This window comes from Emydura macquarii, unplaced genomic scaffold (genome assembly GCF_026122565.2).
Source record: "Emydura macquarii macquarii isolate MOO-44397 ecotype Brisbane River unplaced genomic scaffold, CSIRO-AGI_Emac_v2 contig_3603, whole genome shotgun sequence".
NCBI classification, from domain to species: Eukaryota; Metazoa; Chordata; order Testudines; family Chelidae; genus Emydura; species Emydura macquarii.
The window spans coordinates 391,421-407,450 of record NW_027133740.1 but is presented as its reverse complement, the minus strand read 5'-3'; the positions used below and the strand labels follow the sequence as shown (position 1 = coordinate 407,450).

The window sequence follows — 16,030 nt, the reverse complement described above, 5'->3', positions numbered from 1 at the left end:
ATAAAACTCTGAAAACCAGATGCTTTTTCCCCAGATGTCAGAACCCAGAACTGTAGGACTCTGGGACAGAGATCAAAGATAACTCAATAAGCCACCTAGTGGTGATCTATAGAACCTGCCTTCTGTTGTCCTCACACTGAGGCTTCCCTGGATGGGCCCTTTTGGAAAGAAATATTCAAGCTGTTGCATTGATTGGCGTGCTGATTATTTATTGGTAACTGTCCCTTTAAAACTTTGGGTTTTGTAAAGTTCTGTCTTTGCTCCAGAGAGCTGACAGTCAGAAAAGCAGAAACAGGGTTCATGGAAAAAACAGAAGTAATAGCCAAGGACTGTTGTGAAACTCTGCTTGTCCAACAGAGCAGAACTACCCCTGTGCAGTTAGCAATGAGTGTTTATGCAAGCTAGAGGCAGCATTTAATAATCACGTTGGCTGGAAGGATGATTCTGAAAGATGGATTATATTTTCTTTCCCATTCTGCTTTTGAATGATCTGGAGGATTTAATGGACAAGTCCCTTGTGCAAGTGGCAGATCAGTATTTGAAGGGTTTGTTTCAGAGTCACCTTCTCAAATTAAAATAGATTTGAATAGTGTTGTAATTTAAAGCTGTCAGGTACGTATTTCTGGTTTCATCTCAGAAAAGCAGTCACCGAGAGTCTGTCTTAAGGAGAAGACATCACTATCTTGACTGTTATCAGGAAGGGGTCATCATCCTATGAATTCAGCAACAAATTGCTTAAAGTCCACTTTAAGATGCTGGAGAATGTAGCCCAGAGTTTTGACCCTTTCTCGAAAATAAGCCAAAACACAACACATACATCCAACACATATGAACCAAACGGGATTCCTTGAATTTGACCCTGATGGTTTATTTTTATTAGCTGTATTTTTATTAGCTGTGTTTTAATCATAAGTGAGCCAGTAGCTCATGGAAGGTTTGAGGGTATAGTTGTATCTTTTACAGCAGAAATTGTCTATTTGAATTGAATTTGACTAATAGACTTTAAGGTCAGAAGGGACCAATATGATCATCTAGTCTGACCTCCTGCACAATGCAGGCCACAAAACCTCACTCACTCACTCCTGTAATAGACCCCTAAGCTAGGACTGAGTTACTGAAATCCTCAAATCATGGTTTAAAGACTTGAAGGTACAGAGAATCCACCAGCAAGTGACCCATGCCCCATGCTGCAGAGGAAGGCGAAAATCCCCCACCAGAGCCTTTGCCAATCTGCCAATCTGCCCTGGGGGACTGTAATTTCCTATCTTTCCTCTGCCTAGAGACTGCCTTGTGAGTATAGGCTTTGAGGCGTAGGCTGACTCTAGGGGAAGGCAGTCCAAAAGCCGAAGTCCCCAGTCCCAGCTATCGCTCACAGCATCATAAGGGCATAAGAACGGCCATACTGGGACAGACCAATGGTCCATCTAGCCCAGCATCCTGTCTTCCAACAGTGGCCAGTGCCAGGTGCTTCAGAGGGAATGAATAGAAAAGGTAAACAGCAAGTGATCCATCCCATCAGCCATCCCCAGTCTCTGGCAAACAGCAATCCCTGCCTATCTTGGCTAATCCAGGATAGGCATCCCAGGAAAAGCCAGGATGTTAGCTCTGGGAAGGGCAGACAGCTAACATGGCAGCAGAGGGTTGGGGAGCTGTGTGCTTAAATCTTGAGAAATCACATTATTTTCACTTACATTTCTCATTTGAATGTAAAATGTAACCAGCCGTGTTTTACATAACCTTATGTTGTGGAGGGGCAGTGGGGAGGAAAGATTAGTCATTACCTGTAACTAGTGCAGGTAACCTTAACGGGTACCAGGGTTGCAGTCTAAATATTAATTTCAACAAGAGAGTGAGCTGACCCTCCCTGTATCAGCCAATTGATAGGAATTTGAAGAAGCCCCTGTAATTCTGGGGCGGAAAGCTAAACAAAAGACTGCTTCCTTCCTCAATGATTAGATCAAGATGATGAGGAACTGGTGGTTTATTTGGTATTCCTTAATTTGATAATGAGATTAAATTGATGGTTTGAGATTAGCCACTTTATTTTAATTTGATTTGTTTCGTGTTACATTAGGACTAATTTTTAAGTGATTTTTATTTTATGGGGGTCTTTAATTATGTAGTTTTGTTTTTAAATTCTACCTGACTGGGAAATTGTGCACATCAGATGTTCTTTCTCCAGAAGTCAGGGCCTAAAACTGCAAGAACCCGTGGGCAGATAACAGACATAGCTCCATAAATCACCTGGCAGTGGGTCCACAGAACCTACCCCTACAGTTCTCACACCACACTCCAGTTACATGTTACTCTGCTTTCCAGCAATCAGGCCAACTGGGGAATGCCATGGCCCCGTAGCCATCCCTGGCTAACCCTGTAGGAGCAGCCTCTCACCCTAGAAGGCCTGGGCGCAGGACTGTGCCATTCCCCAATCAGCAAATTCAGAATCCTGCCCTTTGCTCCTCCAGCCTCGGCAGCACTAAATATGATCAATGCGTTTAAAGCTGCCCAATCCCTACAGAGAATGAAATGCCACTGCTGGGCACTAACCAGCGCAACCTTTCTAGGGGGTCCCTCTACACTCTGCCTGCACTCCAGGGAGCGCAGGGTCCAACACGGAGGAACCCAGGAGACAGAGGATTCTGTCTCCAGTGGGGATCGAGCAGGAGACTCAGGAGAAATTTGTGGGCGGGGGCAGGTGCATGGGGCGAGGGGAGATGGACAACCCCAGCCTCCTTTACTCTTGGCAGTCCCAGCCATGGCCAGCCAGGGGTTCGGTTCAGCCACACCTCACCTTGGTGCCAGCAGTCAGCCCGGCCTGCGGGAGCGGAGCAGATTTGGTGGAGGAGTCACACAGAGAAACACTTTTCTGTCCCTGCTGAGAGTTGGCTTCAAGGGTGCAAGCCAGCGAGCCACTCTCAGGCGCTACGTCCCTGGAGCCAGTGGACTCGCTACTGGTGGAGCCGTGGGAGAGCAGGCCCTGGCTCCGGTCGGTGCTAATGGAGCAGTGAGTGAGCACGTACTGCTCCTGGATGTAGGAAGCCTGGTAAATCCGCTTCCAGATGTCAGAAACAGGATCCGCACCTGCCAAGGAGAGACAAATTCAGCAACCCTGGTCTACTGGGGAAGGAGATGCTCCCCCTCACCACATACCCTCCCCCCCCTTTATAGCCCTCTGTCCCTGCCTGGCAGGGACTCATCCTTTGGCCAGCTCTCTCCAGACAAGAGGGGTGGGTGATGCAAAGCCTGGAGGGCTATGAACACAGCAAGCACATCCCTGCGAGAGCAGGCAGTGAGAGACCAGAGGGGTCAGGGCTGAGCATCCTGCCTCTGCAGCCCCGCTCTGGATGAACATCCACTCGAGCTCCCCGGGCACAGCCAGCCCCACTCCCACACCAAGTGCTCACTCGCTGCTCCACTCACTCTTCTCAGACTCCTCGACGGCCCCAGCTGAGAACTCCAGGGAAATCTCACGGGAAATCTCCTGCAGGGCTTGGCTGATGTCCTGACTCTCCCCAGCTGGGTATGGGTGGGCTGTGTCTGGGCTAAAGGCCTCATCCTGGGACTGGAACGGTGACCCCACAGAGCCCCGCGAAAGGCTTCTACACACCCGGTCTCTCCCCTGGCGAAACAAGAGGACAAGGCAGTTGCCACAGCCACAGAAAGAGACCTTCCTGTTGGCATCAGATCATGGGAGGAGAAGAAATACAACAGCATGTGAGCTTCCTCGCCACACGGCCCAGCCGGCGGGGGCTCTGGTACCAACCTTCCTCACCGCAGCGCCTGAAGCTTTGCAGCTATTGTCCAATCCCCACTGGTGGGCAGGGCCCAGAGAAGAAGCCTCACCCCCCTCCCCCACACAGAAGGTTCTTACTGTCTTCTTGTCCCGGAAGCTGGCGATGTTGTAGAGGGTGCAATAGCTGATGAGCCGGTCTCCTGGGTACAAGGCTGCGATTTCACTGGGTGACAGCAGAGCCTCCATGGTGTCGGGCACATACCAGTCTATGGTGATGTCACTCATGGCAGGCTCAATTGCCTTCTTCAGTGACTTGATCAGCTGAGGAGGGGGTAAAAACCAGACCCATCAGCCCTCAGAGGCTCCAAGCCCTCCTGCCCGTTTGTTCCACTGCCACACCACTCCAGGGGGCTCCAGCTGTTTGAATTAACAATCAGCTGCTAGAGCTGAGAAGCAGATGGCTGACGCTGAACCCTGGGCCGTCCAGAGCTTCGAGCACCTAGACTGGGCCTCCAAGACTCTGTGCGTGGCTCTGGGTCACAAGATGGCCCAGAAACGTTGACAGCAGGAACCAGAGCTGGAGTAGGGGATGAGGCTACAGGGACCTTGTTAAATGCTGATGGCTAATGCCTTGGCACAGGGCTGGCTCGGAGGGTCCTAGAGGAGTCCACAAGCAAAGCCTGATCTTGGCACTCAAACACCTTTCAGAGTCTTTCAGGGTGGGAGGGACCTTAATTCTTCTCCCTCATACACTTACCCTCTCAAGAGCCCCCATCACACTGAGTTCTCTCCCATGGACGGGAGGTGGATGCAGCTCACTCCAGAGCCCAGCAATACCAGCCCAAGCACTAGCCTAGAGAGTTGGGGCCTCAAGAACAGACACAAGGCCCCGCATCCCCAGGGACTCAGTGACAAAGAAGCGGGGAGGTGGCCATGCGGTTAAGGCACTGATCTGGGACTCAGGAGAGCTTGGTTTGATTTTTGGCTCTGCCACTCATTCTGCATGATCTTGGGCAAGTCACCTAGGCCCAGATCCTCAAATCCTCAGAGCCTTGATTTCAATGGAAGCTAGGAGCCTAAACGCCTTTGAAGATCAGGGCCCTAATTTCTCTCCCATCCATATCACGAGTATAATAAGGTTGTAAGCTGTTGGAGAGGGGGGCGAGGACCATCTCTCGCAGCGTGTTTGAAGTTTATTGATTTATCTTAACTACTGGGCATTGCACATCATTATGTGTATGAGCAGTGCCCAGCGCAATGGACCCCACCATAGCCAGGGTCATCGGGGTTACTGCCATACAAATAATAATAAACACATGTAGATGGGCATTCCCAGCAGGCGCACAGCACAGTCATCCTGCCTAGATCCAAGTGGTGCACTCTGTGCTGGAGACTCAGGGTCCCTGCCATGAGCCCCACAGCACACCCTACAAGCTGTGTGGCATGCCAAGCTCCCTGTCTCTCTAAAGGCAGGGCCCTGCAGTATGCACCTGGGGGAGCCCTCTGCTGGCCAACCCTCCATAACAGAGCCCATTAGGTGTGGTGCGTGGGCTTTAGGCCTCCTTGGTGGATGATTAATAGAGAGCTCAGTGCTCTCACCCCCACAGCTGAGTCCAAAACACTGGTGCAGAGGGAGGACGCTTACCTTGGGCTGTAGCCTCTCCTCAGGGCTCAGAAATTCAGCCCGACCTCTGCTCACCTTGGCCAGGCCACTCAGGAGCCTTCGACAGGCTCCTGAGCCCAGACCAAAACTGAAACACCTGCAGGAATAAGCAGAACTGCTTAAAAACCTCCCTGGGGCCTACTCTGAGACCCACCTGGCCTGGATGGGGATGGCTCCAGCCTGAAAGAAGGATGCACTGAGCCACCTACTTGGGCTGGGACATTTGTAGGTTTTCTGGGACCAGGTCTCCATGGGGGTCTATGGCAGAGAAAGCTCCAAGACCCGTCTCCTGGGGTTTGAGGTTAGAGCAGGTCAGAAATGTTCCACTGAAAAGTTTTTTGATGAAAAATGCCATTGCTGTCAAAACCAAAATGCTTAAAAATATGGTGTCTGCCGTATTGTCCCGGGATACGAGAGTGATAAGGTGAGGTAATACCTTTGTAGAAAAATGTGTTAATTTAAAACAAAAACTCAAAACAAAGAACATTTTGAATTTCATTTTGAAATTTCAAAGTTCTGGGGCTTTTTTAATTTTATTTTTCATTTGTATATTTGTATTATTCTTTATATTACTTCATGGCATGTCCGCAGAAGTAATGCATAACATGCACCTCTCCAATGACATAATAGAATAGTTAAAATATTCTATTATTGTTTTATTTTATTTTTAAAATTATTAGAGGGCAGCTGCTACTTAGTATTGATTGAAATATCTTATCTTCTTTTCTCGATCTGAGTCTCCTGTCTGTGTTTTAATTAAACAGTCTGCCATGCTGCCATTTGAAGTAATGTAAAAATAACAAACACGACACGAATAACAAACATGAACAACAAACAACATTTCAAAATTCCAAAACAAATATTTGAAATTCTGGCACAAACGTTTTCCAGATCCCAAAGTTTTTCAGAAAGTCTGGTTTGTGAGAACAAATACAAATTTCAAAATATCAACATTTCCCGGGAAACAGGAATTCTGAGTTTGGACCAGCTCTGCCTGAGGTGTGGAGGAAGTTATACTTTGGTATAACAGTACCAATGTGGGACCCTGTGTTCATCCCCTCTGGCACCGGGGGCTGCAGGCTGGTTCCCCATCCCCTCAGCAGAAAGATTCTTGCCCAGTCCCTCTCTTGGGTTCTTTTCCTCCCCTCCCACACATACACACTCCGTACCTGACGGTGCTCGCCTGTCTCCTCATCAGCTCAATGATCTTGCCTGCATTGCTGACGCTGGCATCTGTGAAGATGAAGAGCTGACGCGGGTAACCGCGGTGAAGAGGTTGCCCCAGGATCCAGGTCAAAGCAGCCAGGAGGTTGGTCCCAGGCATATCTGTCCGTAGCTTCTGTATGTGCTCACAGGCCAGTCTGAGGTTCTCCTGCTGACACAAACAATGTGGGTTACAGAGGTACCCCAAACACAGAGAACCACCCCCAAATTCTCACTCTTCTCCCCTCCTGTCCACAATCCCACCACACTATGGGCATGTTGAAGCAAGGAGCCTGATACCGAGCATTGATCTGATAGGCCAGCACCGCTCACACAATGGGAGCAGCTAACTTTCAATCACAGGAGCCAGAGAAAAGACCTAGGTGCTAAACAAGATCACGATAGTGCAGCAAGCAGCCATGGCCTGTGAAGAGGCATAGAGGGGCTGTGCTGCAGGGATGTGGATTGGGGGCCTTGATTGTTGGAGGGACTGGTCATGGGGGGGCAACATGAGGAGGGGAACAGCATTGGGGAATTCAGACAGGGATGAGTGAAAGAGACTGGTACACGGGAGCCCTAAAGCCAGATTGTGATGGCATCTGGGCCATGAGGGCCCAGGAGTCTTCACATGCACCACACTCACATTGCTGCAGGGCTTGCTTGCTGGGAAGAGGGGTTTGATGTTGGAGCCGAATCCAGCGATGTTCAGCAAGGTACCCGAAGGGAGGCTCTTCACTGCCACCAGCAAGGCCTCCTGGGAAGAAAAGAAATGGTGAGGTCAGTGATGATGGGGAGGGAGGAGGAGCGAGGCTGATCGGCTGTAAGCGGGACACACCCTGCCCATGAATACGCGACACTCCCTACCCAGAGATCTACGAGGCTGGGGAGCCATCTTCCAGGGGAAGGGCTGGGAGGGGAGTCCCACAGCATGGAAGGCTTGAAACTGGACTGATTAGAGCCCTAAACACTCCTGCATTGCCTCTGTGGGTCTGTCCAATTTCTGACATCTCTGAATGAGCATGGCCTCTGGGACCTCTCCCCCGTGACACAAGCGCTAGAGCGCCCGCCCCCTCCAAGGAGTCATTTCCTGGCATTGGGCAACTGGGCCAAGTCACTTCCCTCCTCTGGGTCTCAGAGAATGTTCCATGCACAAGGGCCAGTGCAGAAGGAGGTGTGGAGACTGTTGTGGGAGAAGCAGACAGATGTGTGGCTGAGGCTGGACTCACCGGGGAGAAGGAAGCAGGAGGCAACGTGACACGATATAAGGGGAAGCAGCAGGAAGAAGTTGAGCTGGGAAGGCCTTGAAAGGGAGGACAAGAAGCTAGAGTTTGAGGCAGTGCAGAAGGGGAGCCACTGGAAGGCTGTGGGCAGAGGTACTGGGATTAGAGTGTCAGGCTGTGAAGATGATCCTAGCCTTTGGAATGGGTTAGAGGGGGTTGAAGTGGATGTATTTCTGGTTAAAGCTTACAGGCCAGGGCATATTCTCAGTTGCTTAAGTGCCCTGCATAGGCTATTTCAGCCATTGAATTACAGTTGAGCTACGGACTGATGGAGCTGATCAGCCTCTATATATTTATACGCATGTTAGATACAGGCCAAGGATTCCAGGATGGCCCAGATGAGGAGATCACATCCTGTTCCTGTGTCAGTCCCACTCCCCAGATGGGATAGCTGCATTTATTCATGACGAATCTCAATTTATTTACAGCCCACGTTTCGAATCACTGTAGGTTTCTTTGTATCATCTTCCTGCCTCACTGGTGCTTGTGTCACCTCTTCAGTTTAGTCTCCTCTGTGAACTCCATTAACTTTGCCGCTTACTTCTCTTTCAGATCATTACATGAAGATGATGAGAATTAATTAGCTCATGTTTATATAGCGCCTTAAATATGTGAAGCATAAGTAAGTGCTAAGTGCCACTATTAGAGAGACACGGTGGGTGAGGTAATATCTTTTATTGGACGAACTCTGTGTAAGTTCGAAAGCTTGTCTCTCTCACCAGTGGAAGTTGGTCCAACAAAAGATATTATCTCACTCACCTTCTCTCTCTAATATCCTGGGACCAACATAGCTACAACAACATTGCATACAAGTATCACCATTAACAAGATAACACAGACAGGTCCTGACAACAATCCCTACAGTCCTCACTAAAAACCTCCTCACAGCTCCCCCCTTTGCCATTTGTCAGGATCCTTTGTTTAGCCTTTCAGTCGGTTTTCAATCCAGGCACCAGGAACCCTCTCCAAGCCAATTAGAATTAATGTTGCAAGCAAGGTTTCATGAGGCACAATCAAATGCTTTCTTTCCTGAAGTCTCTCTCTCTCTATAAAAACTGCTATGTTCCTTTCATTCACCAATTCTGTTCTATTAGATCGAGCAATCAAATTTGCTTGGTGTGATTTATTCTAAAGAGCTCCCATTGGCATTTATTGCTCGTGGTCCTCTTACCCGATAGACCAGTGGGCTCCAAACTTTTTAAGTTCCCCTCCCTTTGCCCCTGTCCATGCCCTGCCCACTGCCACTCCAGCTGGGGTGGGGAGTGGGGCCACAGTTGGGACAGGGGGTTGTGGCTGGAAGCGGGGCCACGGGGGCTGAGGCTGGGAGCAGAAATGCAGTGGCCAGGAGCTGAAACTGGGAGCGGGGCCACGGCGGCCTGGGGTGCCAGGGGCTGAGCCAGGAATTGCAGTGGCCAGGGCCAGGGGGATGGGGCCCGGAGCCAAGGCCAGAGCCATGGCTGGGGGGCGGGGCCAGAGCAGAGCTCGGGGCAGAGCAGCACTTCCTTCCTGCCCGCCCCAGGGGCTTCCTCCGCACCCCCATATGGGGGTATGCCCCACAGTTTGGGGACCTCTGCTATAAACAGTAACTGATACCTTCTCAAAGTACATGTCCCATTATTCTAGCAAGGATAGCAGTTAGACATACAGGACAGTAATTGCCAGGATCATTCTCTTGCATTTTTAAAAGACTGATACATTTATTTTTCTCTGGTTCTCACATATCTTTCTGGTTCTCCAAGACTTTATAGAAACAGTTCAGTGGTCAAGTGGATTTGTCAGTTTATTCCCCTAATATGCTGGGGTCTGAGCCATCCCGACTGACTGATCTTTATATGGTCACATTTTCCAAGTATTCCCTCCCCTGGTTTTATCAATAGATCTAGGTCTTCACCATTCCCTAAGCAGCAAATCCAGCCTGAACAGCTGGGCTGTGGAGATGTGCAGGGAAGGTGTGAAGGAATCTTTCCTTGGCCTGCAGAGCAGCTGTGAGCCATTCTGCATTCAGGTGCTGCAGTAGCCTATGCAAGGCATTTACACAGCCTCACCCTCACAGGAGGAAGGAGATGAGAGGATCCACAGAGCAGCAGATCCCTTGGTCTCACCTCTGGCTCATCCACACCTCCCTTCCCACTCCTCTGCCATGCAGAGGGCTTCACTCACCTACTTTGGGTCCTCTGCCCCTACATCAGTTCATATTGTGCCAGTTCCATGGGCCAGGGGCTCTTGGAGGAGGGGGGTGGATTTGGCCCTGAGTGTCCAAACCTCTTTTTCTGAGCAGCTCAGAAACTCACACACCTGAGTCAGCAGTCATTTTCTAATGGGCTCTCCCTCAAGCTTTCCCTTCCCCCTACAGTTTCTCTAAAAGCCCTTCCAATTAACTGCCTCAATCTGCCTTGTCTTTTCCCTGCAGCACGGACTGATACTGCATAGTGTTCAGTTACAGCCTTCCTTCTCTGTTTCTAATACAGGTCAGTCTGTGATGTCTGTCTGTCTTCCTTCCTAAAGTCTCTCGGCATTGATTGGTCAAAGTATTTTCAGAAGTAACTAATGAGTCTTGCCCCTCTAGGATATCATGTCCCTCCCTGCCACTCCAGGCAAAAGCATAAGAAGTGAGATGGGTCTTACACCATGTCCAGATGGGCAGCAGACTCAGGCTCTGGGGGACTTGGTGCCAGTGGTGAAGCAAATTGCAGTCTGTCTCCTCCCAAGAAAATGGCATGACCTGGCCCCTCCCCACAACATTCAAATCCAGGGATTGTTAGCAAGTCCCTCAGCTGACCTCAAATGCAGCAGCAGCACATGGAACAGAGGTAGCTTGCATGTTAAGTAGCTGATCAACCAAGGAGATTAACACAGTCTCTGTGCCATTAGGCTTCACTGGTAAGGAAGAAAGAAATCAGAGGGATCTGTGTGACCTAATGTTTCCTCCCTCTCACCTCCCCCTAATGCAGGGGTGGGGAACGTCCGGCCCGCGGGCCGTATAAGGCCCGCAAAATCATTTGGTCTGGCCCTGGCAAGGCAACCGCAGGGGGAATTCGGCAGCAGCGCGGTTTCACGGCGGCGGCGGGGTTCCGTGGGGGGGTGCAGTGCCCGCCACCGAAACCCTGCCGCCGTTTGCCCCTTTTCGGCGGCAGGGGGGAATTCGGCGGCGGCGCGGTTTCACGGCGTCGGGGGGGGGGGAATTCGGCGGCGGACACTCAGCCGTCTTCCACGTACCATCATCAGGCTAATTTTTAAGTTGATAATTTTGTATGGCCCACGAATGATGTTATAAATATCCAAATGGCCCTTGGCAGAAAAAAGGTTCCCCACCCCTGCCCTAATGGGAAGGTTTGAGACAGGTCCGTGATTCACCCTAAGGACTCAGAGCCACCCTGGCCACTGCTTGTTCTTGGCTTTCTTCCCATAGGTCGATCTTCTGCTGCCTGCACCTGAGCCAGCCCTTTTCCCCCTCACCTGGATCTTGCTGATGTTGGGGCCACTCATGCTGCCGCTCTGGTCGATGAGGAAGAGGATTTCCCGGGTGACCATCTGGAGGTCCGTGGGCAGGCTGCCCACCTCAGGGCAGAAGTTCAGCATCAGGACCGGGTTGTGGAAGATGTCTTTGTGGAATCGCTTCTGAACAAAGGCCACCTAGGGGCACGAGAGAGACAGGAGAGGGGTGGGCTTCTCAAGCCTCACACATCCTTGCCCAGGGGCAGCTGTTTTCCCCTGAGTCTCAAACCTCTCTCGGACCTTCTCCCATCCCAGTCCTCTTCACTGGTCCCTACACCTCCCCCTGCAGGATCACCCTGCCAAAGACCCTTCAGGTTTGGTCACCTGTCTCTCCCCATCACTGTCCTTCCTGGCGATTCGCATGTAATCCCGACGACTCCTGATGTGCGCCTCATACTCCTGGTACGTCATGGCACCCGCCTCAATGACCAGGTGAGGGCGATGGGGCTCTGGGTAAAAGAACAAACACCAGAGACATCAGTGGCTCCCATCCTAGGGCCCTGGGGCCCTTCCTGGTGCTCTGTAGAATATGAAGTCTTGAGGACCCAGCAATTGGGAAGTGAGGTGTTGGGAGGGGAGCGAGGGTCCATGAGAGGCCCTCTCCCTTATGAAGTGGGTTGCAGAACAGAATGGGCCGCTGACCCAGGCAGCTCTTCTGGGACTGTAAATCCATCCAGATAAAAAATGCCCCTGGAATATCAAATATGTCTCCATGAAAAAGAATTGGGGTTTACTCCACTGGCAGCACCTCCGACTAGGAGAGGCAGAGAATTAAGCAATGGAGAGCTCCCCCCAGGGTTAGCACATCTGCTCCCTTCTCCACAGCACCACCAGCTGGGAGAGTCTGGAACTGCAGTAACCAGGAGCTTCCCACAGCCAGTGCTCCTGCTAGGAGAGGCCTTGAGCTCCCAGAGCCACTGCCTCCTGAATTTTCCTTGCAGTGCTTCCCTTGCCCTAACTGTGGGCTCCCTGGTAAAAGCAGGCTCCCAGCGCGAGGTTGGTTCACTTGTTCCTCTTACCACAGGGGTACAAGATAATCTCCAGATTCCTGTCACAGTGGTGACCCTCTGCCAAGGTAACACAAATGGTGGAGGCAGAGCTGGCATAGGGGTTTGCATCAGCCCGTAGGGCATGCGATGGGCTCTCCAAACCTGCGGGGCAGAGGGAAAAGAAGCAGCAGAATTTACAACTATTGGAGGGTTGAGGGCGTTAGGGGGTAAGGCCCAGGATTAGCTGGTTTTAAAGGTATTCAGGCATTGTAGTGCTCAGCATTGTAACACCTAACCAATTTAGGAGCCTAAATCTCATTTTCAAAAGGCATTTAAGGAGATAAAATCCCATTGACTGTTGATGGGATTTAGGCACCTAAATCGGGTAGATGTTGCAACACTGAGCTCAGCAATGCCTAAATACCTTTAAAAATCTGGACCTAAATCATCTAATCTCAGCTCTGGATCATCATTGTGGATTTTATATCCAGACCCCACCCAGAGCACTTAGGGTATGTTTACCCTGCAACGACTAGTCTCAGAACCCGGGTCTTCAGACTCAGGCTTGTGCTATGGTGCTAAAAATAGCAGTGTAGACATTCCTGCTTGGGCTGGAGCTCAAACTCTAAGACCCATCCCCTCGTTAGGTTTCAAAGCCCAAGCTCCAGCCAAGTGGGAACATCTACACTGCTGATTTTAGCACCATAGCCTGAATCCAGGTCTGTAGACCGCAGCTCTAAGACAAAGCTGGAGCTGGTTTTTTGCAATGCAGACATTACTCAAGTCCCTGTTGCGTCAGCTGGGTGCCCTTTTTATTTTTTTCATACTTGTGGCCTGTTATGCCAATTCTTTCTCTCCTCTAGAGCCCGCTGTTCCTCCCCCTCTGGAAGCCGCACCGAGACATTTGGAGTGATTACAAATAAATAATAGTTACATCCAAAAAGCTATGCTAAAAGAACATGAAGGTTGCAAAGTTAAGCACTGAAAAGTTAGGATGTGTCAGAATTCAGGTTGACCTTGCAATCTGAATTCGGTCCCCTTGTGCACATGCAGTATCATACAGTCTTTAATTGCATGACCATATACTATTTTTTTCACAGGACCCCTGCCTCATTGAATAAATGAGAAATTATTCAATATTTTTTATCACACCATTCAGTGTGTTGCCCCAGGCCTTGTTTACTACATGCCATTCAAACCCTGCCCAGAATACAAAGCTATTCATTCTCTGGAGTGTTTTTATGATGCTCTCACTTTTGCCTTCATTAATTTGTCTTCACAATACTCCTGTGGGAATAGGTGCTATTATTATGCCCATTTTACAGATGGGGAATTGAGGCACAGAAAGATTAAGACCAAAATTGTCAATTGTCCACTAATTTTGGGGGCCCAATGTGAGACACCTGAGGCTTGATTTTCCAGTCCTTAGCACTTTATATGTTCAAAGCACAGCTTCAACTGACTGCAGCTGTCATTGTGAGCACTCTGCACATCTGGCCACATGTATGTCACACTGGGCACCCAGAAAAGGAGTAACACACAATTAGTGGCCAACCGTGAACATTTTTATTTAAGTGACTTGTCTAGAATCACCTAGGAACTCTGGAGCAGAGGTAGGGATAGAATCCAGTTCTCCAGGGTGACATTTAGCTGCCTTAATCCTGAGGCCATCCTTTCTCCTCCTGCAGTCTCCTGCCTCATCCACTATACAACTTCCTACTTCTGCAACAAATGAGGCAGGGGTCTGACAGACAACAAACAACCTTGATTCATTCCCAGAGCACAATCCATTCTGTGTGATGAATGAAGCTGTAAGATGTGATCATGTGATTAAAGACTGTACCATAATGAATATGCAGAAGGAGCCAAATTAAGATTGCATTTTTGGCCTGGGTCATCTCACTCTTGGAAACAGCCAAACCACTTCAGCTGAAATCTTTCAAAACAGCTCAGTCTGAGGCAGAGATCTGGCATGGAAAATTTCAGCCCAAATGGTTAAAGTTTGGCAAAGTTATAAGCAACTCAAAACAGGGTCTTATAATGGAAAATGTTATGCAACCTTAACTAGAGGCCACACTACCAGCTCTTCCTAGAACAACAGACCCTTCCCATGAAAGATGGACTGAAATGGACTGATTTTTTTCATTTACCAAGGGCCCCCTGTGTCACACCCCCACCCTCATTCCAAGAGTCTCCCAAGAGGATGCACCAAGTGACACCTCCTTACTATTATGACTCATTATTGCTACAATGCCATAAATATGCCAAGCCAATGAAGGTGACATGCTGCACCAAGGAACTGGCACTCTGAGGTCAGATAAGGAGCACAAGGGACGAGAATGAATATCAGAGCTGCAGAGTGCGAGGAGAACAATAGCAATGGCAGGATGGTAATGCAGTGGCTAAGGTAGCTGTTGCATCTATTGTGAGGGGGAAATTGGGGTTTATGTGTGGTTAACATCATTATACAAGGCCTGAAAATCTGGTACTGCTTAGCAGAGGGGCAACATTATCCTTGCCCCTCAGGACTTTCCATCAGCCTCCTTTCACTGTCAGACATAGATTATAGACTTTAAGCCCAGAAGGGACCATCATGATTAACTAGTCTGACCTCCTGCACACTGCCAGCCACAGACCCTCACCCACCCACTCCTGTACTAGACCCATAACATCTGGCTGAGTTACTGAAGTTTTCAAATCATGATTTAAAGACTTCAAGTTACAGAGAATACACCATTTACTCTAGTTCAAATCAGCAAGTGATCCATGCCCTGCACTGCAGAGGAAGGCAAAACAAAAATCCCAAGGTCTCTCCCAAGCTGACCTGCGAGAAAATTCCTTCCCAACCACAAATCTGGCCATCAGTTAGACCCTGAGCATGTGGGCAAAATCCACCAGCCAGACACTGGGGAGAGAATTCACTGTAGTAACTCAGAGCTCTCCCCATCTAAGGTCCAGCTCCAGCCACTGGGCATATTTGTTACTAGCAGTCACAGATGAGCTACATCCAATCTCATTATACCATCCTCTCCATAAACTTATCAAGCTCAGCCCTTGCAATCAGTTAGGCTTTTTGTCCCCACTGCTCCCCGTGGAAGCTTGTTCCAGAACTTCACTCACATGTACTCACACACAAACATGCACACACCCATGCTTTACATACACACTCAGGCACATTCAAATGCAAGTGCATATGCACACATAGAGCCATGCATGCACATCTGCTCACACAGACAAAGCACTCATGCGTGCACACAGATGTGCATACCCATGCACTCACACACATGCGTGCTTACACGCACGTTCACACACACAGCCATGAGCACAAGCTCTTGCACTCACACAGGGGCATGGTCTTACACACAGTTGCTAGGAGGGACGGTTAAGGTTTGGAGGCCTTGCAAAAGAAGGCAGCATGTTTTGAGAAGAGACTTGGAGGAGGAGAGGGTGGAAGCAGAAGAAAAGGGGCTCTGTGCATAGGGGGCAATATAGAAAAAGACCACCACAAGCTAACTGCTGAGAGCCTTTTCCCATCCCACTTGGCCAGAGCCTTCTCTGAGCATCCCACCCTGTTCACCCTCAGCTCACACCCCCCCCACACAGTTACCTGAGCATGGCCTCCACTGCACTGGCTGACTAGCCGCTACCCAATATAATATTCCTGTGT

At 49.7% G+C, this 16,030-nt stretch overlaps 1 protein-coding gene across 1 annotated transcript in view; it reads right to left on the bottom strand.

The window, feature by feature from the left end:
• VWA5B2 (von Willebrand factor A domain containing 5B2) overlaps positions 1 to 16,030 on the bottom strand; it is a 53,581-nt gene that overhangs the window by 7,571 nt on the left and 29,980 nt on the right. The window contains exons 8-16 of the mRNA XM_067536505.1: positions 12,394 to 12,525; positions 11,699 to 11,823; positions 11,336 to 11,512; positions 7,243 to 7,353; positions 6,566 to 6,768; positions 5,379 to 5,493; positions 3,872 to 4,054; positions 3,421 to 3,619; positions 2,792 to 3,081 (exon numbers count right to left, since the gene is read on the bottom strand). Of these exons, the coding sequence (XP_067392606.1) occupies positions 2,792 to 3,081; positions 3,421 to 3,619; positions 3,872 to 4,054; positions 5,379 to 5,493; positions 6,566 to 6,768; positions 7,243 to 7,353; positions 11,336 to 11,512; positions 11,699 to 11,823; positions 12,394 to 12,525 (1,535 nt within the window). The remainder of the gene's footprint in view (positions 1 to 2,791; positions 3,082 to 3,420; positions 3,620 to 3,871; positions 4,055 to 5,378; positions 5,494 to 6,565; positions 6,769 to 7,242; positions 7,354 to 11,335; positions 11,513 to 11,698; positions 11,824 to 12,393; positions 12,526 to 16,030) is intronic.